The following is a 27307-nucleotide window of genomic DNA, read 5'->3' as shown; positions in this document are numbered from 1 at the left end:
GCAGAACCCTGTCCACGGGGTGGTCAGTCTGCAGCGAGGTGTGGCCTTCAAGGGAAAAGCCCTGAGACTCACTCAACAGGCAGGCTCGGGGCATAGCAGCCCTTATCTCCCTTTCCTCCCTTCCATCAGCTGACCCCTGTGCAAGGTGCTTTACACTGCCTTCATGCCTGCAGCACCCGAATTTGGCCCCTCTGCAGCATCTACAGGCTCTCTAAACCTGAGGGATGTTTCTCTGCCATGGCAGGTGGCCTGGTTCATGAAGCTGGGCGCTGCACAGGCCTTTCTGCACAGCAACACCTTCCCAAGGATGCTGAGGGCTGTTGCCCTTGACTGCAGCTCTGCAGCTCTGGGTGCACAGACCTTCAGAGGAGCTGCTGCCCATTTATTAAATCGAGCACCTTTCATCAGGAGGAAATGTGGAAAATGTCAGCCTGCCAGCCCAGAGCCTCACACCTGAATTGGGAGCCCAAGTGCCCAGGACATGTGGCCACGACTGGTGTGAACCCCAGGGAGAGGTCGCACCTCTCCACTGCCTCGGGCTGCAGGACTGCAGTGGGGTGCTGGAGCTGGCAGGCACTGCCTGGGGCAGCTTCCTCTGCTCTTCTAATGGTCATACTGCACTAATGAGGCAGGCACTTCCCCGTCCTCTCCCTTCTGTGAAAATAAATTATTCTTCCTTGCACAAGAAGAGCAGGACCAGCCGTGTTACAGACAGACCAGCAACATCCCCTTCCATCATTTCAGAGCCTTACAAAAGGTTTCTGCTTGGCTCTGGGTTTCACTCTCCACGTGAACTGAATTTTTGTTTTTCCTGAATGGAAGGACATGTTAAGCCCTTGGGCAAAACTGTGCTCCCATGCACAGGCATGCAAAGCCAGGATGCAGGGGGTGTGCAGTGTCCTGGCAAGCCTGTGGGACTTGGGTCTGTCTGCAGGCAGTCTAGGAGGTTTCATCCAGACCTCTGCTCCATTCCAGTTACAAACCCTTTGACATGAACAGAGCTGCACAGGGCAGTGGCACAAGCATGGGCATCTCACTGTGCTCCAGCTGGGGTGGTCCAGGATGTGGTCACATTTCAGACCCTTGCTGCAGCGTCCTAGGAGGCACTTTTTTTTTTAGTTTTTCATTTGTTTGTTTGTTTGTTGTTTGGTTTTTTAATTTCTGAATCCTGGGCAAGGCCCATAGGCCCCTTTCAGCTGCAAGGGAGTCATCGGGGAGCTCTGATAGCACAATGTGGAGCGGAGGCTGCTCAGCACAGATAAATGTATCATACAGGTGGCCAGCACTTGCTGTAGTTTCTGACCTAAAGAACAGACAGAGTCACACACCCATGTTCGTGAGGAGATCTGACGACTTCAGAAGTTGTCAGTTTTTATTAAGGCAAGACTCACAGCATTAAATCAAATATATGCAGCCCTAAATTCATACAGATATTCACATCATGTGAGTTGGTGCATACAGCAGAGCAAAGAGCTGGCCAAAACAGCTGTACGTCCAGCTGGGTGAGGACAATACATGGCCTAGCATGGACTTTTCATTAATCAATTCTCTCATCCTATAGCCTACATTTGGTGGGAAACCCACATTGAAGATAAAATCCAAGCTACATCTGGGTCTATTATTAGCAGTGCATTTGCCTCCTCGGTGATGGGAGTCTCATTTTCAGCTCTGTGAAGATGAACTTTAAAAGACAGAAGATAATGATGCTTCGCTGCTGCATTTGAACCAGCAGAATGACAAAGCTCAGGGAGGGCTGGCAGATAGGCATGTGAAGCTGGGAGAAGCAGAACAACATCAAACACAGAGGCTTGGAAGAGAATATTAACTGAAGTATTGCTGCTAGCAAGAATCTGTGGTTTAAAAATGCTGATTTTCTGGACTCCATGGAAAACCAGGCAGAGACATAGCTTACAGTGAGAAACCTCAGGTTCTGATCCCGCACCGTGGACTGTTTTGAGTGTTTTTTGAGACCACTCAGGTCTGGTTTTTGCTGGTGCAGTTGCAGGAGCAGGAACAGGTGTTCACGAGATGCTTAACAGTGGTCCCAAAGAGCCAAGGGGAGGGGAAGGGGAGCAGAGTAAACAGGAAAAAGTGGCAGAAATGTTTCAGCTGTTGCTCTGAGGCAAGCTCATTTGGCACCACTCTTCTGTATTGATCCCCTTTAATGGCTGGTTTTATACCTACAGCAATTCCTTATACTCTTTACATCCTCTAAGATGGGCACTCAAAAAATGAGTAACAGCAGGAGAATCAGACAGCTAATAAGGTTAGGGGCATACTGGGGACTTCTGGATGTGGAGACTCCATAACAGCAACAACCCTTTACAGCCAGTCTGGGCTGTAAATTCACATATGGGCTGCTGCCTGCTCCTGCCCCACTGGCACTTTGGCTGTGTCCAGTCTATCCCTGGTGCCTCATTTTAACTTGCACCCCCACCACTCTGCTAATGCTGATACCCTCTGAAGAGCTGCTCCAGGGACAAAAGCAGGCTTCAGGTTACTGTCCAGGTGGACCCTGAATGTGGAACCAGAGCACAGCTCTACAAGATGGTCACAGACCCCAAGGAACAAGCAGGGCTCCTGCTCTAGACCCTTTCAGGACAGAATGACAGATTTGGGAAAATGCAGTGCAGCGGCAGGCTGGTCTGAATCACCATAATTTATACACCTTGCCCTGGCTGGGACAGTGTGGTTACTGGCCTGAACATGAAAGCCAAGAATCTCTGATGGTGTCATTTCTTTCCTCAGGAGGGAAGGGAAACAGAAAAGACCCCAGGCAGAAGAGATGTGGGCATGCCACGGTGGAGAGTCAGCGCAGATCAGAGTTTTACAGCAAGTAGGCAGTGAGCTTAATCTTATTATCACAAGGAGAGTTTTCTAATTTAGCTTTGGCTCATTGCCCTAAGCACTCTGCCTTCAACCCAAAGTCATTTCAAATGGCTTCTGTGCTGTAGCAATAAACTAGGGGGAAACATAACTGCAGGTTAAATGAGTGCTGCTCTGTCCCAGAGTCAGCCCCTAGGCACAGCAGATTCAGTCTGTGACCAGACTGAGAGGGCAGGGAGCAGAATGACGAGACCTGCACGAGACCCTGGACACCTGCAGCAAGTGTATGGCTGGCACTGGGCTGGCAGGGTGCTGCAGCAGCGCTGATTCTGTGCCACGCACCTTTTATTAGCCTGTTTTTTCCAGCTGCAGAGGTCAGGAACACAAAAATTCTGCATTGCAGGGCGTTAATAAACTATTGGCTGCACCAGTGGAAGAAACAACAGGAAAACATCGGTTCTGTCTGTCCACATCTCGTTCCTGTTAGGAGGCTAGCAAAATTCACTTGGGGGTCAGAGAGAGCCACGCATCCCCTAACATGGATATCTCATTTCAGGAGCCAGGCTTAACCCTTCGTGCCCTTTAGCCCTGATTCCAAGAGGAGCGGAGCACCCATTTGCCAGCTTGGGCCACTGTTCAGGTAGTCCAGCATCAGGCACTCACAGCCTGAATGTCATGCCATATAATGACCTACTTACTATCCAGACATGGTCCTCAGCATTTCAGCTGGCTTACAGCCTTTTACTGTGTTTCTTTAATATTGTCAGAAGTCTTGTGATTTTGAAATGTGTGTCTTAGAGACACTATGTGCAGTCTGGGGCTAGTCACAACAGGAATACACAGAGGACCTCCAGGGCACCACAGGAGAAGGGACCTGATCATATTCATATATTGCTGTCCCTATATCCCTGTAAAGGGATTCAGCAGGCTCTGCTCTGCTCGAAAGCCAGTCCAGTGTCATGGGCTACAGGCGGTTCAGAGCAGAGTGAGGTGAAGAGATGTGAGGCACAAGGTCAGGCATAAAAGCCAGGACACTCAGGGAAAAGCTAATGATTTAATTAAACAGCTTCTGAGTTATCCCTCAATGCAAGAACTCAGGCAAAAGCAATACAGAAATTGGCAAAAACAGCTTTTTTATTCATGGCAAGATGTCTCCAGGGCAGTATCCCTTAAGGCAGTGTTTTCCCTGCCTATAACTGGTTCGGTTATTTGCTCTTATCCCTCTTCCTCACTGGGGCTTTCATTTGCTCAACTCAAGACAGACACAGGCTCCTGGCCAAAGGTTCCAGCCTCTGGCCTCCTACCAGAGTCTGTGCACTGGGCTGGAGCAAACAGAGCCCAAGGGACACCAGGGGGACATTTGGGAGAGGGGCGCATTACAAGGGCCAACACAGCACTTCCCCGAGTGCAGTGGGACAGGGCTCAGGAGCCAGACAGGGGTTTCCATGACCAGGTTCGTGAGGTGTCTCCATCACAGCACTGTGCCTGTTTTGCACCACGGCTGCCCCGATTCTCCCAGCGTGGGCTCTGCCGTGCTCAGGCCGCTGCCGCATCCCGGAGGCCTGCAGCACAGGAGGCACCTATCGGCCGCTTCACACCCCGCTGCCCTGCTCTGCCGGCCCCTCTATCGCCCACCGGCAGCCCCCAGCCTCCCACACCCTGCGGTCCTGTACCAGATAGCTCCTTGCCACCCTGGCTGCAGTGCAAGATAAACGTCAGCACCCAGCTGTACACAGGGAGCCAGCTTTCTGCCCCTGCATTTAGCTGAGGTGGGCCACGCTATGGCCCCGCACACCTCTGCACACCTCTGCACACACCGGCTGCTGCCATTTCCCAGCCACGCTGGTGTGCAGCCACCGTATCCATGGGGAAACTACGATTTCCTTTCATTTTTTGTTCTCTTAGTGGAAGTGAGAGGTGGTACAGAATGGTCTTTTCATCACCAGTGCCCAAACGCAACATTCACAGCAGTGCAAAGTGAGTACAGTTACAGCTGATCAGGAGCTGAGCCCCCCAACCCTGCTCCTTGAGCAATGTGGGGGTCCCTGATGGTGATCCTCAGGGCCCTGTGCATTGCCAGAGCAGAAGTGAGCACTGGAGGGAGGGAAACTGGAGAACTAGGCCCACAGAAAAGATCCCTTCTGGGGTCTTTTGCCCATTTCAGGTGAAATAAATGATTGTGATGCCACAGAATAAGCACTGCCAGTAATTATAGTGCCCTGGCCAGGAAACCAGCAATGCAAAAAAGTCCTCAAGTGTTACATGCTCACACACTAAAATCCTTCAGTGCAAACATGTTCCAGTCTCTTGCTGGTAACCCAGCCAAACTGTGGCTCATATCCCAAAGCCTTAATCTTCAGTGGCATGCCATGTCCTGGAGTGCCTGGAGTTTGGGGGCTGCCTTCCACTGGGAAGGTGCTGGGCCGCATCGAGCTGGGCAGTGCAGGAGGGCACAAATGCAGAGTGGAGATCACACACCTGCACACACACACGCACATACACCTGAACCTGAGTGCTCAGGGTAAGGGCACATGGCCCTGCTTTCCCTGCAGCCACTGCCATCCCTTCTTCCAAGGAGCAGCTCAGCTCCGAGGAACCTGGCCAGTGCCCCAGCACTGGGCCCACTGCAGCTCTGCCTGGCTCTGCCCACCACTGCTTCGGAAAAGCTGCCTTAACCAAAGACCCCAGCCAAAAAAGAGCCCCTTGCATAGAATCGTGGAATTATTGAATCATCAAGGTTGTAAAAGTTCACCAAGTTTGACCATCAGCCTGACCTACCAATTTCCACCTCTAGGCCATGTCCCTCAGCGTTACATCCACACATTCCTTAAATACCTCCAGGGATGGGGACTCCACCACCACCCTGGGCAGCCCACTCCAGTGCTTCACCACCCTCCCCATGAAGAAATTTTCCCTCATGTCCAGTCTCCCCTGGTGCAACTGGAGACTGGTGCATGACTTGAGCCCTTTCTCTCAGGGTGTTTGGGGCTGAGCTGAGCCAAGGTGGGGGAACAGCCCGCAGACCCTGGATCAACCCAGCCCCAAGGGACACTTGATTCTGCCTTCAGACATCCATCCGGGCAGAGAGGCAGCTCTGAAACCAGCACCGCTTCCAGGCACCCAGATGGGCTCTTGCTGGCATTCCCACAGTCAAGTCCAGTTGCTGCAGAAGGATGTTTTAGTGATTTCCATGGCACTGTTGCGGCTCTCCAGCCGTCAGTGGAGCACAGCGAGCTTGCACCACAGTGGTGCTGAGTCACGGCCGCCCGTCCCAGCCCAGCCACCCGTGGCTGTGTGGGGGTGATAACGCTGCTGGTGCAAACAGAGCCCAGCCAGGCAGAGATAAGGCAGTCCTTGGCTCCCCTTTGTGCTGTGTCAGACTTCTGACGCAGCAGAAAATATTTTTGCTGAGGCAGTGTGGCAGCCAGCTGAAAAATATTTAGCTTTTTTTTTTTTCTCTTTTCTTAGTAGAGCCGGGAGACCGTGTGGCCCCTGATTACCTGGCAAGGGCTGCCTGCGTGCCCCTGTGGCAGCAGGGCTTCTCGACTGCCCTCCAGCTCAGGGGCAGGCACAGGTGATCTGTACTCCTAAGGGGACGGTGGGACGTGTCCTGATGGGCAGCCGCTTTTCTCCATCCTCTGCCTGTGTGTTGAGGAGGGGACTGAAATTTGCCACCGCTTTTGAAACCTCTTCTATCGCCAAAGCAGAGGGGAGCACAAAACCTCGCTGCCTCACCCAGAGAAAGTCTTTCAGCAATTCAGGGTGCCCCCTGGTTCTGTGCTGGCAGAGCTCGGGTCCAGCCCTGCCCAACACACCCTCTCCTGGTGGATGGTGTCTAACTGTGGGAAAACCGAGGCTGGGCTGCTGCTCACCCCAAGTGTCCCAAAATGCTCCAGGCAGGGTGAGATCCCCTTCAGGAAAGGAATCCCAGGCTGAGTGCTGCAGTCCCACACCTGCCTCCAACAAAAGGGCTACAGCACAACGCCATACTTCCTAAGCAGGGTTTCATTAGTGCTCAGGCTGAAAAGGAGTTTCAGACCCACTCCACCGCAGTGTAATGCCCTTGGGACTGTGCTAAGCATGGCTTCATGCAGGGGGGTGCTGAGCTGGCCACACACAGGCCCTAGTGCTGGCCTCTTTCACTGGGTTTGAGGAGCTTTGGGTAAGTGTGGTTCAATTCACAGCACAGAACATTTGCATGCAGAAGCTTTAGGCTGTCCAGAATGAACTCCTGCATATCGTAATGCACAAAGTTCACCAGGGAGCTCCAGGAGCTGCTGTTTTACACAAGCCAATTCCAAACAGGCACGGAGCCAGCATTTGAAGGCACCACTGCTGCCCTGGGACATGCCTGTTGGTCCATGTCTAAAAGGCAGCATTTGTTGGGCAAGCCTTGCAGCATGGGGAAGAAGGAGATCAGACCTCAGGGCTGATGTGGGGAGCAGCCTGGGCAGCAGCTTTGTTTTCTGAATGCCTTCGTCAGCCTGATGCACTGATGAGGAGCATCTCAGTTGTAAGCCACAGAGCCCTGCAAATGAAAGTGAACCCTGTTCTTCAGGCAGGGAAACTGAGGTATGGCTTTTAAGGAAGGGGGGAATGGACCCGCTGCAGGGTCCATCCTCTCATGCAACAAGGCAGCACCAACTGGGGAGCAAGAGCAAAGCCTGGCAGGGAGCTCAGTGCTGCCTTTGCACACAGCAGCCCACCTGGCTGGGGTGAGTTTTGCTCCTGAGCTGCCCTCGGTGAAAAATGCTGCACCTTGGGCATGCTTATGCAGCAGGGTGCAGGGCTCACAGCTGAGCAAAGCAGCAAAGATGTCACTCTCTGCCCGGACAAATGCCTTGTTCTGTGCCATTGCTGGCACAGCATGAGGCTGTTCTGCTCCAGTGAACCTCCCTCCCCAATTTAGTAAATATCCCTGCCAGCAAAACCCTGCTTTGCCTCCCCAGCCTCTGATCCCCATGGGGAGGACAGCCTCCCATCATCTCCATCACAGAATCATAGAATGGCTCAGGTTGGAAGGGACCTCAAAGATCATCCAGTTCCAACCCCCTGGTGGGCAGGGATGCCACCCACCAGATCAGGTTGCCCAGGGCCTCATCCAATCTGATCTTGAACACCTCCAGGGAAGGGGCACCAAGAGCAAGACTGCAGCTTCTGGGAACAGGCTGGGACCAAGTCCCTTCACACACCCTTCTGGGTCTGACACTTGTCTTTGTGGCTGAATTTCCAAGTTTCACCCTTTTCTTCCCCTGTACTCATTTCATCCTTTGCTGTGACCCCCACAACAGCACTCCGAGCCTCTCACATGCACCCCTCTGTAACAGGAATTAGCCACAGGCACACACACTTGGGGGGCTGGTGCTTTCTGGTTGCATGGCTGGGCACAGAGGCAGCAGACCCCACTGGAGCTGCTCTGGACTGGGAGGGCTCTGGCATTTCCTCTGGGTGCCCTGGTTTACAGAAACCAGCTGAGCTCCACTCTCCTGTGGGCCAAGTCCTGTGGCAGCCTATCCCTGGTGCAGGAGGAGTTGTACTGCAGAAGTTTACCTCCTCGCCCTGCATCTAACATCATGCTTTGAGCATGGCCATGAGGCATGCACACCCAGGTGTCCTGAGAGGGGATGGTGTCTTCCCTCACTTCACGGTGGCATGAGGCACTGCCAGCACTTCTGGGCCCTGGGCAGGACCCAGCACCACCACCCCTGCGGGCTCCCAGAGCTCAGCGTGGGGCTCAGCCTTGCTGCTGCTGCAGAGCCGCCCCCAGCCCCATTTGCTCCCTGCTGGCAACCACGGGGGCTGTGCCGGCTGCTGTAACAAACCTCCACTGGAACAATGGCAACAGTCTACATCTTTGTTAACATTGCCCCAACACAGTTTTTCCTTGCAGTAAAAATACCTTCACCACATCCCTGTGCACCATATTTTTCCATTTCACTGTTTTACCAGCGGGGAAGACAGGCCCCAAAGAGTACAGTAATAAATATAACTTTAGATACTGAACTCTGACCGTCTCCCTCCACTCTGAGGCTGTTGAGCTACAATGATCAGCACTAAACATTCAGTTTCTTCCTCTCACCAAAAATAGGCCATGGAAGCATTTTGTTCTTATTTCCTTTAGTCAGGTGAGATCCTCTCAGGGTGTCTATTTTATTATTATGCTCTTTTCAAAACACTTCATTCACCAGTGCACCAAGTGTTTCAGTAAAATCCATTCCAAGATTAAGGAAGCCCCCCATGACCCTCCTGCTTCTCGCATGGTCCTTTTTGAGTGCTGACAGGAGATTTAAATCATGCCTTGACATGCTGCTGACCTTCTGAATTAAAGTATAATTGCAGCACTGCAATTACAAGATAAGGGTACAAGGGGCCTGTGCAAAGAAGACCCAAGGAGAGCTGATGGGGTGCAGGTGGATGTCCTGGAGCATCTCTTCTGGCTCAGTGTGTTACACAGGCACATGCTCACCCCGAGGATCATCTCAGTGCCTACTGTGAGAATGGGCTTGAAGGATTAACAAGCCCACTTGCCCTGCTTTTACATTCTCCTCTAGGCATTCACCTAAGGCCACTTTTGGGGACAGGACACAGGGCCACATAGTTCTGGTTTGTTCCAGAGGCCTGTTCCAGGGCTGCCTTCAAACCCACAGAACTGCAGTGGGGCTGGGAACAACTCTGGGGTCTCACCCGCCTGCCACCCTGACACAGAGCTCAGCTCTTTGGGGAGGGGAGGACAGCAGGAGGAGGCTGCCTCCGCAGGGGTCTCCAGGGTTTGTTCCCTGTCACCATGGGCAGGGACCAACGGCGCGGTGCAGAGCTGCGCGGTGTGCCAGGTTGGACCTGGTGCTGTGGGGGTTAATGCATCTGCTCTGAGTGCTGAGCAACAATCCCACTGCTCCAGGCCAGCCCTCTCCTGCAGCGGGGATCGCTCGGGATCTGCTATAAATTCTCGTCTGCAGCGAGCCCTGATGTCAGGAACAGGCTGCTGCATCGCTGCAGTGCCGGTGGGAAGCTCGGGCTGGTCACAAGCGAGGCAGGTGAGTGGGCTCCTGACCATGCTGAAGATTGCACTGTGCCACCCCCCGGGACTCAGCCAGCCCCAGCTCCTCGCAGCAGGGGACTGGGCCTGCTGCAGCCGCAGTCTCCCCGTCACCCTCCCATGGCCAGCTCATTTCAGCTGCCTGAGGTGGGTGCTGCTCCAAGGAGCTGTGCTCTTCCCCACTGCAGAGAGATAGGAAAGCTCTCAGAGACACAAACTCTCATTTTCCGCTGCCTGTGAAGGGGAATAGGTATCCCTGCATCTGCTTGGTGCCACTTTCTGTGCTGGAGCAGGGCGCAGCCCCTTTTCCTCTCACAGCATCGTGAGGACACTTGGTCTCAGTGAAATCCTGAGGTGCACTTGGGGGATTGGTCATTTTGTGGAGTCCATCAAGCTGTACCTGTTAAAATCACTGAGACAACCATCAGGATTCACTCTTACTTTTCCCTTCCGTAGTGCTCAGGCTCTTTCTGACAGGCTGTGACACGCGGGAGCTTCGTGTGGACTTGATCTCAAGCCCAAGAGGGCCTTGTATTCCTTGGAGGGGCTCCGAGGGCTCCCCTCTCGTCTCCCTGCCAGCCCACTCCAGTTCACACTCTGCCAGCTCAGCACAGCTCCTGGCTCCATGGCAGTGGTGGTGGTGTGCTGTTGTCCTGCAGAAAGAGGGGATGAGACAGGGAAGTTCCCCAGGTTTTGGTGCAAGCAGCTGATGCAGTGTTGATCCAGCCTTCTGTGTGTGAAGCGCTGCCAGAGCTTTAGGTGAAGAGATGGGGCACAGCCAAAATTTGGGGCAATTATGCAACACCTCTGACAGATCCTGTGCTCCCAGGGTAGAGACTGAGCTGGGAATTACCACTGTTTTAACTGCTCCTGACAGATGCTTGTGTCTGAAGATAACCTTGTCCTGCAACTCCTCCTCCTTCCCCTCCACACAATGCGGAGGTGATCTTTGATAAGCATCTCTAAAGGACCAGAGGGAACTCCCACACACTGAAGTCTGCATCTTCATGCAGGCCCAGGTCAAGCTACTGAGCTCACTCCATCCTTGCAGTTACTCAGGGATGCTGGATTGGGCATCAAACTGTGTGCTGAGGCAGGAAGGGCAAAGAGAGGTCCTGGGGAATAGAGGATTTCAGCACAGAGTGGAAATAGTTCTGCAATTTTCTGAACAGATAGGTGGATCTATGTATTTATAAATGTAATGGTTTCACAGGTGCTCACATTGTTTCAAACGCTTTCCTAGGTGTACAGGTGGATGTTTCAGGTAAGGTGACATGGACCTCCATAACAGAGCTCACTCAGCTGTCAAAACCAGGCATTTCCAGAGAAGTTTCTTAAAAAAAAAACCAATGTATTTTTTCATTCCCACAGGCCTCCACAGAACATTCTTGTAGGAGAGTAGGGTGGAAAGACCTCTCTGGAAGGTGCTAAAGATCCAATTTGGTGTGGGGCTGTGGGAAGCTCAGTGACCCTCAGTGATGTGTGCTGAGAGCGTGCTACAGCCCCAAACCATGCCAGGGTGCGTGGGAGCCCTGTGGTGGGTGATCCTTCAAAGACAGCTGAGGACCAGAGCCAGACATGTAGAGCAAGCCTGGGACTCCAGACACCACAGTCCTTGAGTACTGTCCCCATCCCTCCTGGCAGCATGAGACGCTGCCTTCCCTCAGTAGAAAACATCCCTTAGAAAATGTTCTGTAAAAGCAGTGCCATTTCTCCTCCCTGTGTTTCTGGTAGGAGAATATTCAGAGACATCCCACCATAATACAGCTTCCTTGCAACTTCCAGTTTACTTCTATCTGTGCCCTATTTTCACATGTTGCTTTGTGAGTAATTACTGTATTTCAGCTTAGGCAGAACTGTTTTCCCTCCAGGGGTTTGTACTTGGCCTGTGTTTTGTTGTGTTTTGTGTTGTGTTTTGTTAAAAGGACCGAGCTCTACTGATCTTTGTTCCTAAGAAAGCTGCTATATTTGCACAAGCAGTTCAGCATCTCATCCATTGTCTTTCACTGGAAATTCCCAGCAAAAGCACAAAAATCAAGAACAGGATTCACCACAGCTCTCTAATCATAATGACACTTCCCTTCCTCAGCTAGTGTTTGCACAGTCACTCAGTTCCTCATGGACTTTTTTTTTTTTTTTTTGTATGTTCCTTCCCCTGCTATACCAGGCAGCCGGAGCTACATCCTGACTACACTGGACATGCAACATATAGCACCTGCTTTCTGCCAGAGTGTGTTCGGTGTCGGTGCATGCACGCAGGGAGGTGACAAGTATCCTCAGACTGTTTCGGTACAGCTCCTGCTAGGTTCTGCTGTGGCACGGCTTTGCTGGTCATGGTGATACCTCTTACCCAAGTCTTCAGGCTGAAGGGATCCCGGAGTATTTCTCACTGCCTGTGTGTGTGTGACCCTGCTGGCTTACATTCCAGCTCAGCTATTCAAGGATGAGATGGAGCATCCCTGTTTCATCCCGCCTGGGACCAACAGCAGCCAGACCAGCACTCTATCATTCTTTCTGGGTGGTTTTCCAGCATGGGAATCCAGTCGGATGTGGTCTGCTGTTCTCCTCTGCTCTGTGTACCTCCTGGTGCTGCTGGGGAACTGGACTGTCCTTGCCATAATAAAGGCAGAGCAGAGTCTTCATGCACCCATGTATCTACTCCTTGCCATGCTAGCTTTGTCTGACCTGGGCTTGTCCACATCTGTGTTCCCAACCATGCTGAGGATGCTGTGGCTGGAGGGCAGAGAGATCAGCTCCAGCACCTGCTTTTCCCAAATGTTCTTCATTCACAGCTTCACAGATATCGAATCTGCCACCATTCTGGCAATGGCCTTTGATCGTTACATGGCCATCTGCCACCCCCTACGATATTCCTCCATCCTCACCAACTCAGTGATCACCAAGATATGTGTGGCAATTGTCACAAGAACCATCCTCTTCCAGTTCCCACTCCCGATCCTACTGACCCAGCTGTGCTTCTCCAGGGCCAGCAAGCTGTCCCATCCCTACTGCTTGCATCCAGATATCATCAAACATGCAGACTCTGACACAAAGATCAACAGTGCCTGTGGCCTTTTTGTGCTACTCTCCACACTGGGTTTGGACTTGCTCTTTGTGCTCCTGTCCTACCTTCTGATCCTTAAGACCATCCTGAACCTTCCAACTTGGAGAGAGCGTCTGAAAGCCCTCAACAACTGCATCTCCCATGTCTGTGCTGTCCTGCTCTTCTTTATCCCCATGATCTGCCTCTCCATGTTGCACCGGTTTGGCAAACATGTGTCTCCCCAGGTCTACACTTTCACAGCCAACCTCCATTTCCTTGCTCCACCCATCCTGAATCCCATCGTTTACAGCATGAAAACCAAAGTGATCCGGAGACGGATACTGAGGATGCTCTGCCAGCGAGGGGTCCCCAAGTCCAGGGCTGCTATTTTCCAGTAAAGCCAATATGATGGCTACTGCCAGCTGTCCTATGTAAAGTTCAACCCCCAGGAAGACCAGCTGGGAGAGGGGAACACGCCAAGCACTTCTGCCAATGTAAGGATAGGGGGAAGGTAAAAGGTATATGGAAAGAGAAGGATAGGTGCAATGCATTACCTGCAATGCAAGACTATAAGGATATCTGGTTAAAGGTTTGTCAGCATATAAACAGAGGCAAACTACATCTAGATTCACAAACACAAAACCTCAGAGACAATACCAGGGACCACAATGTTGAAGTCAGGGACTAAGGGGCCACTGGAGGAGCCAGGAGGAAAAAGGTTCAAGCAGAACTGCTGAGAAGGCAGAAAGAAAGTCATCATGGGTCCCCTGGGAAAGAGCGGACGGTGGGGGATAGTTGAGGGGGCTTGGGGGATTGTGTAAGACTTTATAGGGGACAACTTAGGGAGCTTGTGGGAAAGGTGAGATATTTTATGCAGTGCTCAGAAGGGCCAAAGGTGAGGAAAAGGATCCAGGGAGGAACCGGGATCGGAAGGTGGAGGGGGTGGTAAAGGGGCTGATCAAGTGTAAGCAAGTTGCTAATAAATACACCCTCCAGGCCATGCACCTGGCCACCACAGCCTGTCTTGTCTTCTTTCCTGTGACTTTACTGTCTGTGGGGGGGGGGAATTTGTGTGGGACTTGGCGACAAACAACAAGATGGACTAACTGGTGAGCAGGAGGAGACTGGGGACTGGAAAGACCGAGGGCTGGAGCTGGAGAGTGGGCAAATGGGGTCTAGGGTCTGGACTTGGATCTGGATGGGCTTCTGGTCTGCTCCAGAGTTTGAGGTGTCCACATGCACAAGGGTGACTGTGAATCAAGTGGGAGAGGGTCAGATCCTGTCCTGCCCAGCTATCCAAGGGGACTGGGACTGAGTAGTGCTGGTCACGTCTGCCTGAGTGCTGCTAGAGCACCAGGACAGGCACTGCTCTCTCTGGTGGTCCTTTTGGCCACCTGGCACCATGCATGGGTGCGGGAAGTCCGGGCTGGGCACTGGCCATTAGGACTTAATCCATTTTTGTGAGATGCAGGAAGAGGGTGGGCAGGAGCCGGGGGTTGGGGCTGGCAGGGTCACTGGGTCGGGCAGCTGCCTGCAGACACAGCTGGAGTGGCCGGACCCACGGAGGGGCTGATCGTAGAAATGCCCCCAGGTCTGCTGGAGTCATTTCTCCCTGCAGGAGGAACGCTTTCTGTGCAGCACTGACTTCTGGACTCAAACATTAAGCAAAAGTTTTGTCTTGTTGTCTTCTCTTTAAAACATGAGTACTTTCCTCGCTAGGTTTGTTTTGTTCTGCCTGGAACATTTTGCCTGGGTTAGACTGCAGCACCAAGTTTCTTGACATGATTGTCATTCTTTGATTAAGCTGCGCTAATTAGTATGCTGGGGTTTCCATAAGGCTCTGCAGCACAACGCCTTCCTCAGGCTGGCTCATTTAGACCTCAGAGATGGATTTCTTCCCACTTCAGCTAATGGCTAGCACTCTTTCAAAGGAGCAGTTCTCTTCCAGCTGACCCAGAGGTGCAGGCACTGTATAAACTGACTACATTTGGAAGGACATTTTAAACCAATTTCAGCATTTAAGAACTGTTTTAATTTATTCTGTTGGTCTTTGTCATGGACTGCGCACACAGCACTGTAACAACTATGATCAATATGTCCTCGGGAGACACTGCCAGCTACAAAAATACTGAAAATCAGTGGTTCCAGCACATCCTGCCGTGCTTGGCTGATGTCTATAAAACCGTGAGGATGTGTAAAAGCACCCCCTACGTACACCGAGGTGATAAGCCCCCCCAGAAGACCTCGGAGGCCGGCAATTCTGTGACTTCCAGTACCAAAGCTTTGGGGAGCTCTGCTGGGCACCCCGATCGGGCCCCGGGGCTGCAGGGCAGAGCCCCCCTCTCGGGCAGACCCCGCTGCCCCCTCCCGGCCCCGCTCCCCCCTCACAGCCCCGCAGCCCCCGGGGGGCCTTCGGCGAGCTCCAGCACAGCGAGATGGGGCCAGGGGCACGCAGCGCCCCGAGCTCCGGCAGCCCCCTGCGGAGGGAGCCCCCTCCTCGGGCTCGGAGCCCCCCCGGGGCAGCTGCTGGTGGCCGGGCCCCGGGATCGGGCAGGGCTCGGGGCTCGCCCCCGCGGCAGGGGGGTGGCAGCGGGACCCCAGCCCCCAGCCCCCAGCCCCCGGCCCGGGGCAGCGCTCACCGGGAGCGGCCCCGCGGCGGGCGGTGCGCGGAGCTCGGCTTCCCCCTGCTGGGCGCGGGGATGGGAGCGGGGGGAGAGGGGGAATAGGGGATGGGGGGGGGGGGGGAGAAGGGGGAATGGGGGTGGGATGGGGAGCGGGGGGGGGAGAGGGGCGAGTGGAAGGGAAAGGGGGGGACGGGGAGGAGGAGAGGGGTGGGTAGGAGGGATGGGGCGGTGAGGAAAGGATGGATGGGGGGAGAAGGTGGGATGGGGAGAGGAATGGAGAGGAGGATGGAAGGGATGGGGAGCGGGGTGGGGAGGGGGATGGAGGGAGGATGGGGGGAATGGGAGAGGGGATGGGAAGTGGGGGGGGGGAGAGGAGTGAGTAAGGGGAATGGGGGGGAGGAAGATGAGAAGGGGGATGGGGAGGGGGAAAGGGAATGGAAAGAGGGATTGGGGGGGTGGAAGGGAGATGGCAAGAGGAGATGGGGATAGAGTATGGGGAGGGGGATGGGGAGAGGGATTGGGAAGGGTTGGAGAGGGGGACGGAGTGACGGAAGGGGGAGAGGAAAAGGGGATGAGGAGCAGGGTTAGGGAGAGTGATGGGGATCGGATGGGAAGAGGGACAGGGAGAGAGCTGGGGAGAGGGGCTGCCATCGTGCTGAGCTCCTCTAGTGGGGAGGGGAGGTGTGTGTGGCAGGGGCTATCTCTGTTTTGCAGACCACAAACAGGACAGCAAGTCCATGGGGTCTCACAGGCTGCCCCATGCCAGACTAACCCTGTAGGCTTCATATCCCATGCCAGAAACTTTGCAGAAAGTTGTTTCTCCTTTTCTTCTAACTTTTCTCATTTTCTCCTTTTTCTGAAGCAGGGATAAAGCGTAATGTAAGTGAGGTCTCCATGAGAGGGTCCTCACCTGAGCGGCTTCCTGAAGCGGAGATCCAGTGAAGCCATCATCAGTTAAAGGATGCTTGTGCACAGAGACCTGATCCCACCCCACAAATACAGCTGCTGCACTCAGAACGTGTCCATGTCTTGATTTTGATACTTTTAGGCTGAAAATCCAAAAGCTGAGGAACTTGAAACCCATGCCTGCTTTTCAGGCTTGAGCTGTAGCTCATCACCAGTGTGGGAGAGGAGAGGGGAACCCCGGAAAGCTGCTGGGCAATGCCACAAACAGCCCTGTTTGGGACTGTTCTAGGTCCCTGTGGGAAGGGTGAGAGAGAATGGAGCCAAAATAGCCCCTCACCCCTACACTGAGATCTGCATGCCACTGGGTGACCACAGGGTGGGGTACCCTGGTCAGGCATGGGACAGACAATCCCAGCTTCAACAACACAATATTGATTTGCAGGTATTAAAAATCAGTGGTAGCCTGCCTAGGCCACATGTATGTCAAGTGGATCAAGGGGGTTGTTGGACCTTATTTCATTAAAACCATGAATTCTTGCACTAGAGTCAGTGTGAGCCAGGAGTTGTGTGCTACTGTATACGTGTTGGGGCTGGGTAGCCATAAGGCACGAACATGCTAGCAGCTGGAGACAGAGAATTTTTGCAAATATTCCAGTTTTGGGAGCTTGAAAATCTAATTTTGAAATGTGATGTCAGGTCACAATTTTCTTGACTCAAAGAATAAAAAAAGAAAGTATATGGGTAAAGACGATCTGTCTGTTTTTATTTCAGCAACTAAATCTAGATTTACTGCTTAATTTAAGGTACCCACGTTTGATTTCTTTCATACTTTTATTAGTTTCCATTCCGCCATGACCTGTTTCTGCTCACCCACCTGTTTCCCATTCCCACTCTTTGTTAATATTGTGTTTTCTTTTTATGTCCTCAGAGAGAATCCTCACAAAGACAATGTTGAACACTCAGACCAGGAATTGCAATGCAAGCCTGTTGCAGAGAGCAGACACATTTACTGTATTAATCACCCTGGTGCTTGAAGCAGCAGCACTCAGATGCCCACGCAGGCAGGCAGAGGAAGGCTAAAGGCAGTGAGCACAGCAGATCCTGCAACGTCTCTGTAGGGCTGTCTGGAAGACGTCAGCATCACTCATCTGTGTGTCTTCAGCTACCTCATCCCATCCCAGTCCCTCCAGGAAGGAGCCGATACAGTGCTCTGATGGCTTTGTCCCATCTGTAGAGGCAACGGAAGGTAACGTCTGCCCAGGCAGCCCACGTTAAAGGAATTCCAGTCAAAATCCCCTTCATTTGGTGTGCTTTCCAACACGTTTGCTCAAGCAGCACGAACCAGAGCTCTGCCCCCGCCCAGCTGCATGAGCCCCGTGGGGATGCACAGGAGTGCTCAAACATCGCCGCCTCCCTGCTCTGCTTCACAGATGGCCCAAGAGGTCCAGAGGCGATGCCCTCGTTCCTGGCTGTCACGGAGCTGGTGAGTTGTTTGCAGCAGCTGCTGCTTGGTAGGTCGCTGTAGATGAGGTGCCTGATTTGAGCCAGAACGTGAAAAGCTCCCCTGGATCACTCCGAGCTGCAGATTTAGGCTCTGAGATGAGAAGCAGAATTGTCCCAGCAGGTTTGTTAATAGATAGATAAAAAAAGATAGATAACTGGACCACCCCATGGTCCTATGAGCTGAGCAGGGGCTGCCTGCAGTGCCTGCCTGACTCCCCAGGCCTCACCAGAACCAGCTTGGCATGGAGCAGGCACAACCTGGCCCTACAGCTGATAGTTTGCCTGATGCCCCCCTGCTGCCTGCTGTGTTTAACTCCCAACAAGAGGACCAGGATGTGCATTCAGAGAAGCAGAGCAGTATCAGCAAGGGCTCATGTGATGGTCAGCAGCCAGAGACCTAGCGCTGACTGCCCATTGTCCAGGAAGCATTCACGACTCTTTAAATTTTGACTAATTTGGATGATGCTGCCCTCGCTGGTGGCTTTGTCATTTCTATGCATATACTGCAAACCACCTTCTGGGTCTGGCTGAGCAACTTGCAGGGGAGGTGGAGCACAGAAAAGTCTCAGGGTAACACCCAGGAGAAAAGCTGCAGCAGTGCAGAGAGGACTCTGCACACACAAGCCCTGTACAATTTGATCACTGGAGGATTTGGGCTCGTTCAGGGCACTCCTGGTGGCAGGTGGGGCAGTGCGGGGCAGGATGCACCAGGGCAGCATTGCTGGGGCTCAGGGGCTGCGTTTCACCCTGCTGCAGAGTGAATGCCCCTCCACCTGGTTATGCAGTGGGCAATCCTTGGCCACTGACATGAGCAAACTCCGAGGATCCTGAGCATCTCGGTGCAAACTCCATGCCAGGGTGGCACAGCTTTTCTGTCTCTCAGTGCCGTGCTCTGCCTTAGACCTTTGCTTCTGAATTTGCTTTAAAATTCAGCAGCTGCTCTGCCTCCCGAGCACACAGCCATTCCCTGAGACCACGTACTCTGTGTGGTGCTGATCTTCCACTCCGCTTTGTTCTGCGCAGGTTGTTGGATCATCCTTTCATACTGATGTGAGGCAGCAATCAGTAAACAGCCTGGTTGCCGTGGGTGCTGTGAGAGCCATCCCTGCCTTGCAGAGATCATCGTCTGCTGTCACACAAAATGTGTAGTGAATGAGTGTGGAGAGGGGTGAGGTAGGTAGTGAAAGAAATAGCATATTGTGTAAAATCAGTGTCAGTCAGTCCCAGCTTGTCATGTGCCTCATGCTTTTGGGTGCTACAGAACACAAGCACAAGAAATAACAGCAACTAGAGCCAGGGGGGCTGGATTCCTGGGTGCCTGACCAAGCTTTTGCATTGACTTGTGACTTTTTGTGAGCACCTCTGCTGCATTTCAGCACCTGAGTCTATGAAACACTTGTTAATTTAATTTGTTGCTTGCTTTGGGGTCAGTATCTCAAGCACACTTCCCTAGTGCATGGGGGGAGTGATTTTTAACCCGCTTCAGAATTCATAGAAATAAAGTGCTCCAGAGAAATCCGAGCATGTTTTTTACATTTTATGAATGGTGCTTCCCATCTTCCCCCTGTTTCTGCTTACAGAGAAGGGAGTCCGAACTGACTCAGGCATCCTCCCACCATGGTGGCTACCAACCAAACCAGCTTGCAGTCTGCCTCCTTCCTTCTGCTGGGCATGGCAGGCCTGGAGGACCTGCAGACCTGGCTCTCCATCCCCTTCTGCCTGATGTACATTGCCACGCTCCTTGGCAACTTTGTCCTCTTATTTGTCATTGTGACGGAGCGAAGCCTCCATGAGCCGATGTACCTCTTCCTGGCCATGTTAGCGGTGGCAGATCTCATATTGTCTTCCTCCACAGTGCCCAAAGCCCTGAGCATATTCTGGTCCCTTTCCAATAAGATGTCTTTCCATGCCTGCCTTACCCAGATGTTCTTCACACACTTCAGCTTCATTGCGGAGTCGACCATTCTGCTGGCCATGGCGTTTGACCGGTACGTTGCGATCTGCAATCCCCTGCGATACGCCACGGTGTTCACACACTCAGTGATAGCCAAGATAGGGGTGGCTGCAATAGCCAGGAGCTTTTGTGTGATGTTCCCAACAATATTCCTCCTTCAGAGGCTGCTGTACTGTGGACACAGCATCATGCCGCACACTTACTGCGAGCACATGGGCATCGCCCGGCTGGCCTGCAGCGACATCTCCATGAACGTCTGGTACGGCTTTGCCACCACCCTCCTGTGCCCAGGACTGGACATTGTGCTCATTGGGGTGTCATACAGCCTCATTCTCAGGGCTGTCTTCAGGCTCTCCTCCAAGAATGCCCAGGTGAAGGCAGTTGGCACCTGCAGCTCTCATGCCTGTGTTATATTGATGTTCTACACACCAGCATTTTTCTCATTTTTCACTCTTCGGTTTGGCCACAATGTCCCCCACCATGTTCACATCCTGTTGGCCAATCTCTACGTGCTCCTACCACCCATGCTAAACCCCATTGTCTACTCAGTGAAAAACAAACTAATCAGAGAAAAGGTGTCCCAGATACTCTTTAGGACTGGGCAATTGCGGTGACAAGGATGTTATTCCCCCGAAAGGAAGAGAAATTGTCTCTACCAGGGAAGCAGAGTGCATGTGTGTGAAATAACACGGCTTCTTCCTTTTTTAGACTCAGCACAACACCATTACTGATCAATTTTCCTGCTTATGAGATGCTTCCTCAGAATAAATCCCATCACCACTACAAAAGGAGAAATTAGTTCTGAACCATATACCAAAATTTTATCTTATTTAATCTGGTGTTATCCCATAAACTCAGAGCTTTATCGGGGGTTTGGTTGCAGCAATTCACAAGGCCAGGAGAAGCAGCTGGAACAGAGGTGGCTTCTGTGTGTCCATCCACCTCTGCCTTTGGTGTCCAAGGTGGCCAGATGAAGAAAATCCCACTGCACAACCAGAGCCTAAGGAATTCCTGCATGCAATTAGGAAACCACTGATCTTCAAGGACTGGTCTTGATCATGTATGTCTTGTCCTTATTACCATCTCTGGTGGTACACAATAAATTCATGGATTAATGATGCATGCATTACTAAGGAAAGGAAGCCCCCCATTTCTCCCTGCTCATGAACTGGCAGCCCATCCTGTGCCTGGGCACACAGGGCTCACGTTGCAGCCGTACACTTCTAGGTTTGTACATGAAACCCTGGGAAGACCTGTGGCCAGCACATCCTTGTGGCAGGTGTCACAGCTCATCCAGCCTGTTTGAGATGATACAATCAGCAGGAATCCCACCTTGAGAAGCTCGCTTGTTAGCTCCTCTGCAGACCAACAGACCTGGGTTTTAGAACTGTGTCTTTCTTGATAGCCTGCACATGCTTTTTCTGGCTTATCTTTAACTCTCCTTTGTATCCACTGAGAATAACTGTTCTTACTGATAACCCTTTTCAGGTCTTTGTGATTACTGTGTTCCCCAATTAATTGATACAAAGGGATGATATTCACAGCATCATATTCATGAATATATCCAGTACTCTTTTTTTAACATTTCATAAAATCCCAGAATCATTAGGGTTGGAAAAGCCCTCCAAGATCATCTGGTCCAACCATCCCCCTACCACCAATATCACCCACCAAGCCCTGTCCCCAAGCACCACGTCCAACCTCTCCTTGAACACCCCCAGGGACGGGGACTCCCCCACCTCCCTGGGCAACCCGTCCCAAGGCCTGACCGCTCTTGCTGAGCAGAAATGTCTCCTCATTTCCAACCTGAGCCTCCCCTGGCACAACTCGAGGCCGTTCCCTCTGCTCCTGGCCCTGGTTCCCTGTGAGCAGAGGCTCCAGGGCCTCGATGTCCTTCTGGCAGTGAGGGGCCCAAAGCTGAACCCAGCACTTGAGGGGCGGCCTCAGAGAGCAGAGCCCAGGGGGACGAGCACCTCCCTGGCCCTGCTGCCTGCACTACTCCTGACACAACCAGGATGCCGTTGGCCTTCTTGGCCACCTGGGCACACTGCTGGCTCATGTTCAGGTGAGCATTAATCAGCACCCCCAGATCCTTTCCCTCTGCACAGCATTTGAGCCACTGTCCTCCATAGCGCTGCATGGGGTTGTTGTGGCCAAAGTGCTGGACCCGGCACTGAGCCATGTTGAACCTCATCCCTTGGCCTCTGCCCATCGACCCATCCTGTCCAGGTCCCTCTGCAGGGCCTCCCTATCCTCCGGTAGATCGACACTAACCCCCAACTTGGTGCCATCTGCAAACTTACTGAGGGTCCACTCAATTCCCTCATCCAAATCATCAATAAAGGTAAAGAGGATGGACCCCAACACCAACCACTGGGGAACACCACTGGTGATTGGTCGCCAGTTGCATTTCACTCCATTCACCACCACTCTCTGGGCCCAGCCTCCCAGGCAGTTAACCCAGTAAGGAGTGTACCTGTCTGAGACATGGGCTGCCAGCTTCTCTTCTTTAAACTTTATTAAAGCACTTACTCCTTTTTTTTTTTTTTTTTTTCTTAACCAAGGAAAGCAGATAGAACATAATTCTCTATTAGACATCATTTAAAGAGGCAAATCAATAGAAGAAATTACATTTTGTTAAAATATTTATGCAGTTATATCACTCAGTGTCAAATGCATTTCTTCCAATTAATAGTATCTCCTGTGCAATGCGGGAAGCCACATCTTTTGCACAGTTAAGCAACCTGATCTAGTGGGAGGTGTCCCTGCCCATGGCAGGGGGGTTGGAATGAGATTTTCTTTAAGGTCCCTTCCAATCCAAACCATGCTGTGATTCTATGATTCTATGACCTGACCATAAAGATGGCATACATTTAAGTCACAAGGCACAGCCAGCAGCACATCAGATTTGGTGATGGAGAAGGTGTGGAAGAAACACTTCTCGCTGAGGCACACACCAAGGGGGATGGCTCGGTAATAAAACCTGCGTGTCCCAGGCTCCAACCCCACAGCCTGGGGGCTGCACCGGGCTGGCTCCATCCTGCAGCACTGTGGGACATGACCTGGATCCAGGGCTCAGACATGGTCTCACCTGTGCCAAGCTGGGGGAACTGCTGCCGTGGCCCTGTCAGCACTGCCCCAGCACCAACCGCCTTCACAGCAAGGTGTTCTGGTGGTGCAGACCTAACTCGTGTCTACCACGAGTGTGATACCCAAACTTTCCAGAGAGATAGACACATAGATAGCCATTCATAAAATACCTAGCATTTCTAGTAGAACTCAGAAAATTAATACAGCCAGCTTCTGTATTTCTCATCAAATCATACAGCTTACTCCTTAGGTGGAGTTAGAACTAAATACTTGGAGTTCCATTTATCTTATAAACCACGAGAAAGTAAAAATGGAAAAGCTCAGGAGGCCGGAGTGGAGACTAAATTACATCTTTTGTGGCAGTGATCATCCGCAGATGAGACTTTACCAAGCCAGGACAGCGCAGGCCAATTGAACACACTGTACAGGCAACGTTGCTCTGGATGCATCCCAGCACAATGTCCTTCTTCTCTGTATCGTGACTCTGGTGTCTTCTGTTTCATTTATAAACACCACTATCAACACTGTAGACTTTCCTGCTTTTCCCATCCTGATTGTGGATTTTATTCCTTTTTTTTTTTTTTTCAAGCCATTCCTCCAATTTTTCAAAATTACCCAGGGCACTAATATTTCTTCCTTTCGTGCTTCTGGCAAAGCTGTGGATTTAATAAATATTGTCTTTACTGTGCTGCCCACACTGACATCAGGATCAGAAGGCTCATTTAGACTTGCATTTCATCCACAAAAGAAACAAGAAACAGGATTTGAAATGTCACTATCATGGTTCAAGCTCAGCAATATTCACTGACTTGTTTATGAAAATACGATGTGATATGTATGCTAATTCATCTCCATAATTAAGACAGATGATCTTTTTCCCTATGTGTGAACTATGCTACCTTACCACAGAAACGAAATGATCTGATTGATAAGATTTGTACTTTACAAATTTGTAAAACTACAAATTTGTAAAGTACAAATCTACTTTACTCACACAAAGCTATCACCTGATCATTTGTTTATGTACAAATTCCTTAGGGATTGTGGCTAAAATTTGCCCTAGAGCTTAAACACAAGAATATGAATATCTCAGGGAGCTCCTAAGACACAAATTGCTGGAGGCTGGAAGGTTTTGGCGCAGTGCATGAAGCCAAGCAGCTCAAGGACCGGTCCTTTGTTCCCATGCCGAGCGGCAGAGCCCAGCCTCCTCCTCACTGCTCAGCCATGCAAGACCCCAGACGGTGACCACCAGCACCACCTCCAGCATCTTCTGGGCTGGGTGGCCCCAGCAAAGCTGTTCCTGGGCAGCCCTGGCAGTTCAGTGCCTTCCAAACGCGGCTCCAGCCCCAGCCCATGCCCATGCCCATGCCCAAGCAGTTTGCTCCTGTGGCCTCTGCCTGTGCTGGCCCCTTCTTACACTTTTCCTGCTGGTTGTGATCAGGTCAAGGCACTCAGCCTGCTGGAAGTATTTTTGGTGGCCCAAAGGGCTGTTCTCTTTGGAACATTCAGACCTCATTTTCTTTCAGTTTAAAGATATTTATTTTCTCTGCCTTTTCCGGGCTTCTGATATTTCCTCCCTCCCTTGCCATGGTATCTGAATGGCAGCAAAGAGGTAAAATGTCTTTCTTTAGTAATACTTGAGGCTGAGATTAGATCAGTCATCAATCTCAGTATATTACTGCAAAATGGAAATAAGACCATTGCCCTTATTGGAGTTTCTCTGAATTTGCACTAGTTTCACTGAAAAATATCAGGTTCTGAACCCAAATGAGGGAGGACTTTGTGTCACTTCAGGTCCCACCATGCCTGAGTGACAGCTTGCCCCCAACTCTGTAAGTCCTTAAGGAACTAAAAGAAGTTTCAAGTACAAAATATTAGTTTCCTACTGATGACCAAAACAAAGAACCCAAAAAATAATACTCATCAGCAGAGTGATTTTAAAGCAAACATCTGGATAGATGAATACCTTGACAGATGCTTTCTCATGTGAATAATGGGGCGTCTGCTGTGGCCAGTGCAGCAGAATCAAAGCCTTCTGTTTGTCATGCTCTAAAAATCCTTAGACTTGTTTTATATGAGAAGTGTATGGAGTCCTGAGCAAGGATTTATCATGTAGCCCTGCAGTCCCTGTAGTGACATCCTCAGCCAGGAGTCTCAGCTGATATTTATCACTTTAAACTGCAAATTGCCTTTAACGTTGCGCATGCAGGGAAGCACTCCCTGCTTATTAATTCAGTTTAGAGTGATCTTTGCCCGGTTCTTTCTCAGTGCTTAATTTCTTCTTAATCTCATTGATTGCAAAAGACAGAAGTGGATGACTCCACCTTACAATGAATTGGCAGTGAAGAACGAGGACATTGCAGCTGAATGGGGGAGGCTGTGGCAAGCCAGGCATGCCCCCACTTAAGCAGAATAACAGATCCTTATACACTTATGCATCTTGCTGTTGTAAATGTCCTGTCTTCACACTGCCAATAACACAATAAATCCAACCAGTGCAGATTTCAGACCTTCTAAGCCTTTTATGTACGTTTATGGAAACGCAGCACTCAGAGCAGCAGCTAAAATTCTGTTCTTTACGGTATTTACAGGCACAGCCCTTCTGCTGGACCTTGAAGCACCACCAGAGGGGCCAGGTTCCACTCAGAGCCACAGATAAAAACCATCTGGTGCTGCAGCTCATGGCAAACAAACCACGCCTATGTGCTTATCAGGGGCTGCTTCGCTGTGTGCCTCTGCTCTGTCCTGCTGTACCCCCTCCGTCCCTTTGGGGACAGCTGCCAGCCTCCCTCCTCCTGTCTCTGGGGGAGACCAGCCATGCACAGTGGGTACCAAATGCTGGGGTCTCTGCATGAGTTAAGATCACAGCAATCTTCAAAGCTAAACACAGGTTGAGAAGAACAACGCTGGGATGAGTGGCTGGGTTTATGGCTCCTTCCCTGCCCTGCGATGGGCTGTCAGCACCCCTCGGGCTGCATGCCTCACCCCAGCTGGTCCCACTGACTGTGCGACAGGCAGCTGCAGTCCATCACCACTTATGGCACTAACAGCCAAAATGACCTGCAGAGAAGGAGGTGGGACAGAGGACAGCCTCAGTAGCCTACAAGGGAGAGGGATGGACACATCTGTGGCTGGGGATGGCCCAGAGACTGCAGATCCAGCTGCCAAGCGTTGACCACTTGCTGCAGCAGCTGTACAGGGATTTGCACAGTTGGCCCATGGGCCAGGAAGGTGTCTGATGTAGGAGGCTGGAGGGTGCTGGTCCCACAGCTCCTCTGCTGCAGGAGCCCCCATGGCACTGGAAGGAGGCAGAGGTCTCCCATAGCCCCACCACCTCTCCTCAGCCTCCTGCCCACCAGTGCGGTGCTCACCTTGGCCATGCCACGCTGACAGCCTGTGATGGGTACAGCAGTGTCCTGACTGCAGCCAGCCCCTGTTTCTGCCTGTCTTTGTGCAGCCTGCACTGAGAAGAGCAGAGGTAGAGAACTCGGTGCTGCACATCCATAGGGCAGAGAATGAACGGGTCTCGCAGCACAGCAGATTTCCCCAGGCCCTGCTCATCCCTGCCTTCCCTTGCTGAAGCTGAGGGGCAGTGGAGCAGGTGGACTCGCTCCTTTTTGTGCATGTTGGGGCATAGAGAGAAGACAAGGCAGAACCTGCCCAGAAAGAGACAAATGTTCCAAACAAATGGAAAACCTCCAGCTCCAACACTTGTCCCGGTGACTGAGAGGAGGGATGTCCTCTGCAGTGCTTCTGTGCATGGCACCATGGCCATGCCAGTGACTGGAAACCCAGTGTGGTCAGGGTGGAGAAGGAGCCAGGTTACATGTGAGGTTCAGACCATGGGGCTGCACAGTCACATCTGGCTGCATGTGCAGCTCACTTGGATGCCTTGCTGGGCCTGAAAACCCAGTGTGGTAGCTTCTGATTTAGGCAGCTGCTGAGATGAAAACTTCTACAGCTCCTGCCTTCCGGATGGCTGCTGAAGACACAACAGCTCTCCTGCACAGGCAATGCACATCACTCCCCCACGGCTATGAGCCCACCTCTGGTCTCCACCAAAAGCCCTCCGCAGCACCAAAGGTGAACAGAAAAAGCTGTAATAGGTCGGAGCTGGATGCACTGGGGAAGACACACCATGGCACCCTGGGAGGGCTCCTTGGCTGCTCCTGGGACGTGTCACACATGTGCACTGGAGGGGACAGAGCCCTGTGGCAGCCAGGTGCCTACCCCGCTGTCCCAAAGGCAAACACAGGAAAGCACATGAAACCTCACCCTACCCTAGAGTTAGACTCCAAGGCAACCAGCAAAACACCCTAAAATGC

At 51.9% G+C, this 27307-nt stretch overlaps 1 protein-coding gene and 1 long non-coding RNA gene across 2 annotated transcripts; one reads left to right on the top strand and one right to left on the bottom strand.

Moving 5' to 3' along the window:
- The first annotated feature begins 100 nt into the window (after window positions 1-100).
- LOC311426583 (uncharacterized protein) lies at window positions 101-21007 on the top strand. Its single transcript, XM_084503046.1, has 2 exons — window positions 101-13299; window positions 19543-21007. Exons 1-2 carry the CDS (start codon window positions 12311-12313, stop codon window positions 20504-20506), a joined length of 1953 nt encoding a protein of 650 aa, XP_084359172.1. The 5' UTR covers window positions 101-12310; the 3' UTR covers window positions 20507-21007.
- Window positions 21008-23179: 2172 nt separating this feature from the next.
- LOC311421618 lies at window positions 23180-25618 on the bottom strand. Its single transcript, XR_014684925.1, has 2 exons — window positions 24949-25618; window positions 23180-23638 (listed from the first exon to the last, which is right to left on the bottom strand). It is a non-coding gene; the product is annotated as an uncharacterized lncRNA (long non-coding RNA).
- Window positions 25619-27307: the final 1689 nt, after the last annotated feature.

The sequence above is a fragment of the Aythya ferina genome (assembly GCF_964211825.1).
Source record: "Aythya ferina genome assembly, chromosome: 1".
Taxonomy (NCBI): Eukaryota; Metazoa; Chordata; class Aves; order Anseriformes; family Anatidae; genus Aythya; species Aythya ferina.
Note: the sequence above shows the minus strand (reverse complement) of the source record. Positions and strands in the feature narration are given on the sequence as shown.

Bases quoted from the DNA above. Each gene is read 5' to 3' on its own strand.
- LOC311426583 (XM_084503046.1), top strand. From the start codon at position 12,311: ATGGAGCATCCCTGTTTCATCCCGCCTGGGACCAACAGCAGCCAGACC. The intron at 13,300-19,542 runs GTAAAGCCAATA...GAACTGACTCAG, and splicing joins TCCAGGGCTGCTATTTTCCA to GCATCCTCCCACCATGGTGG.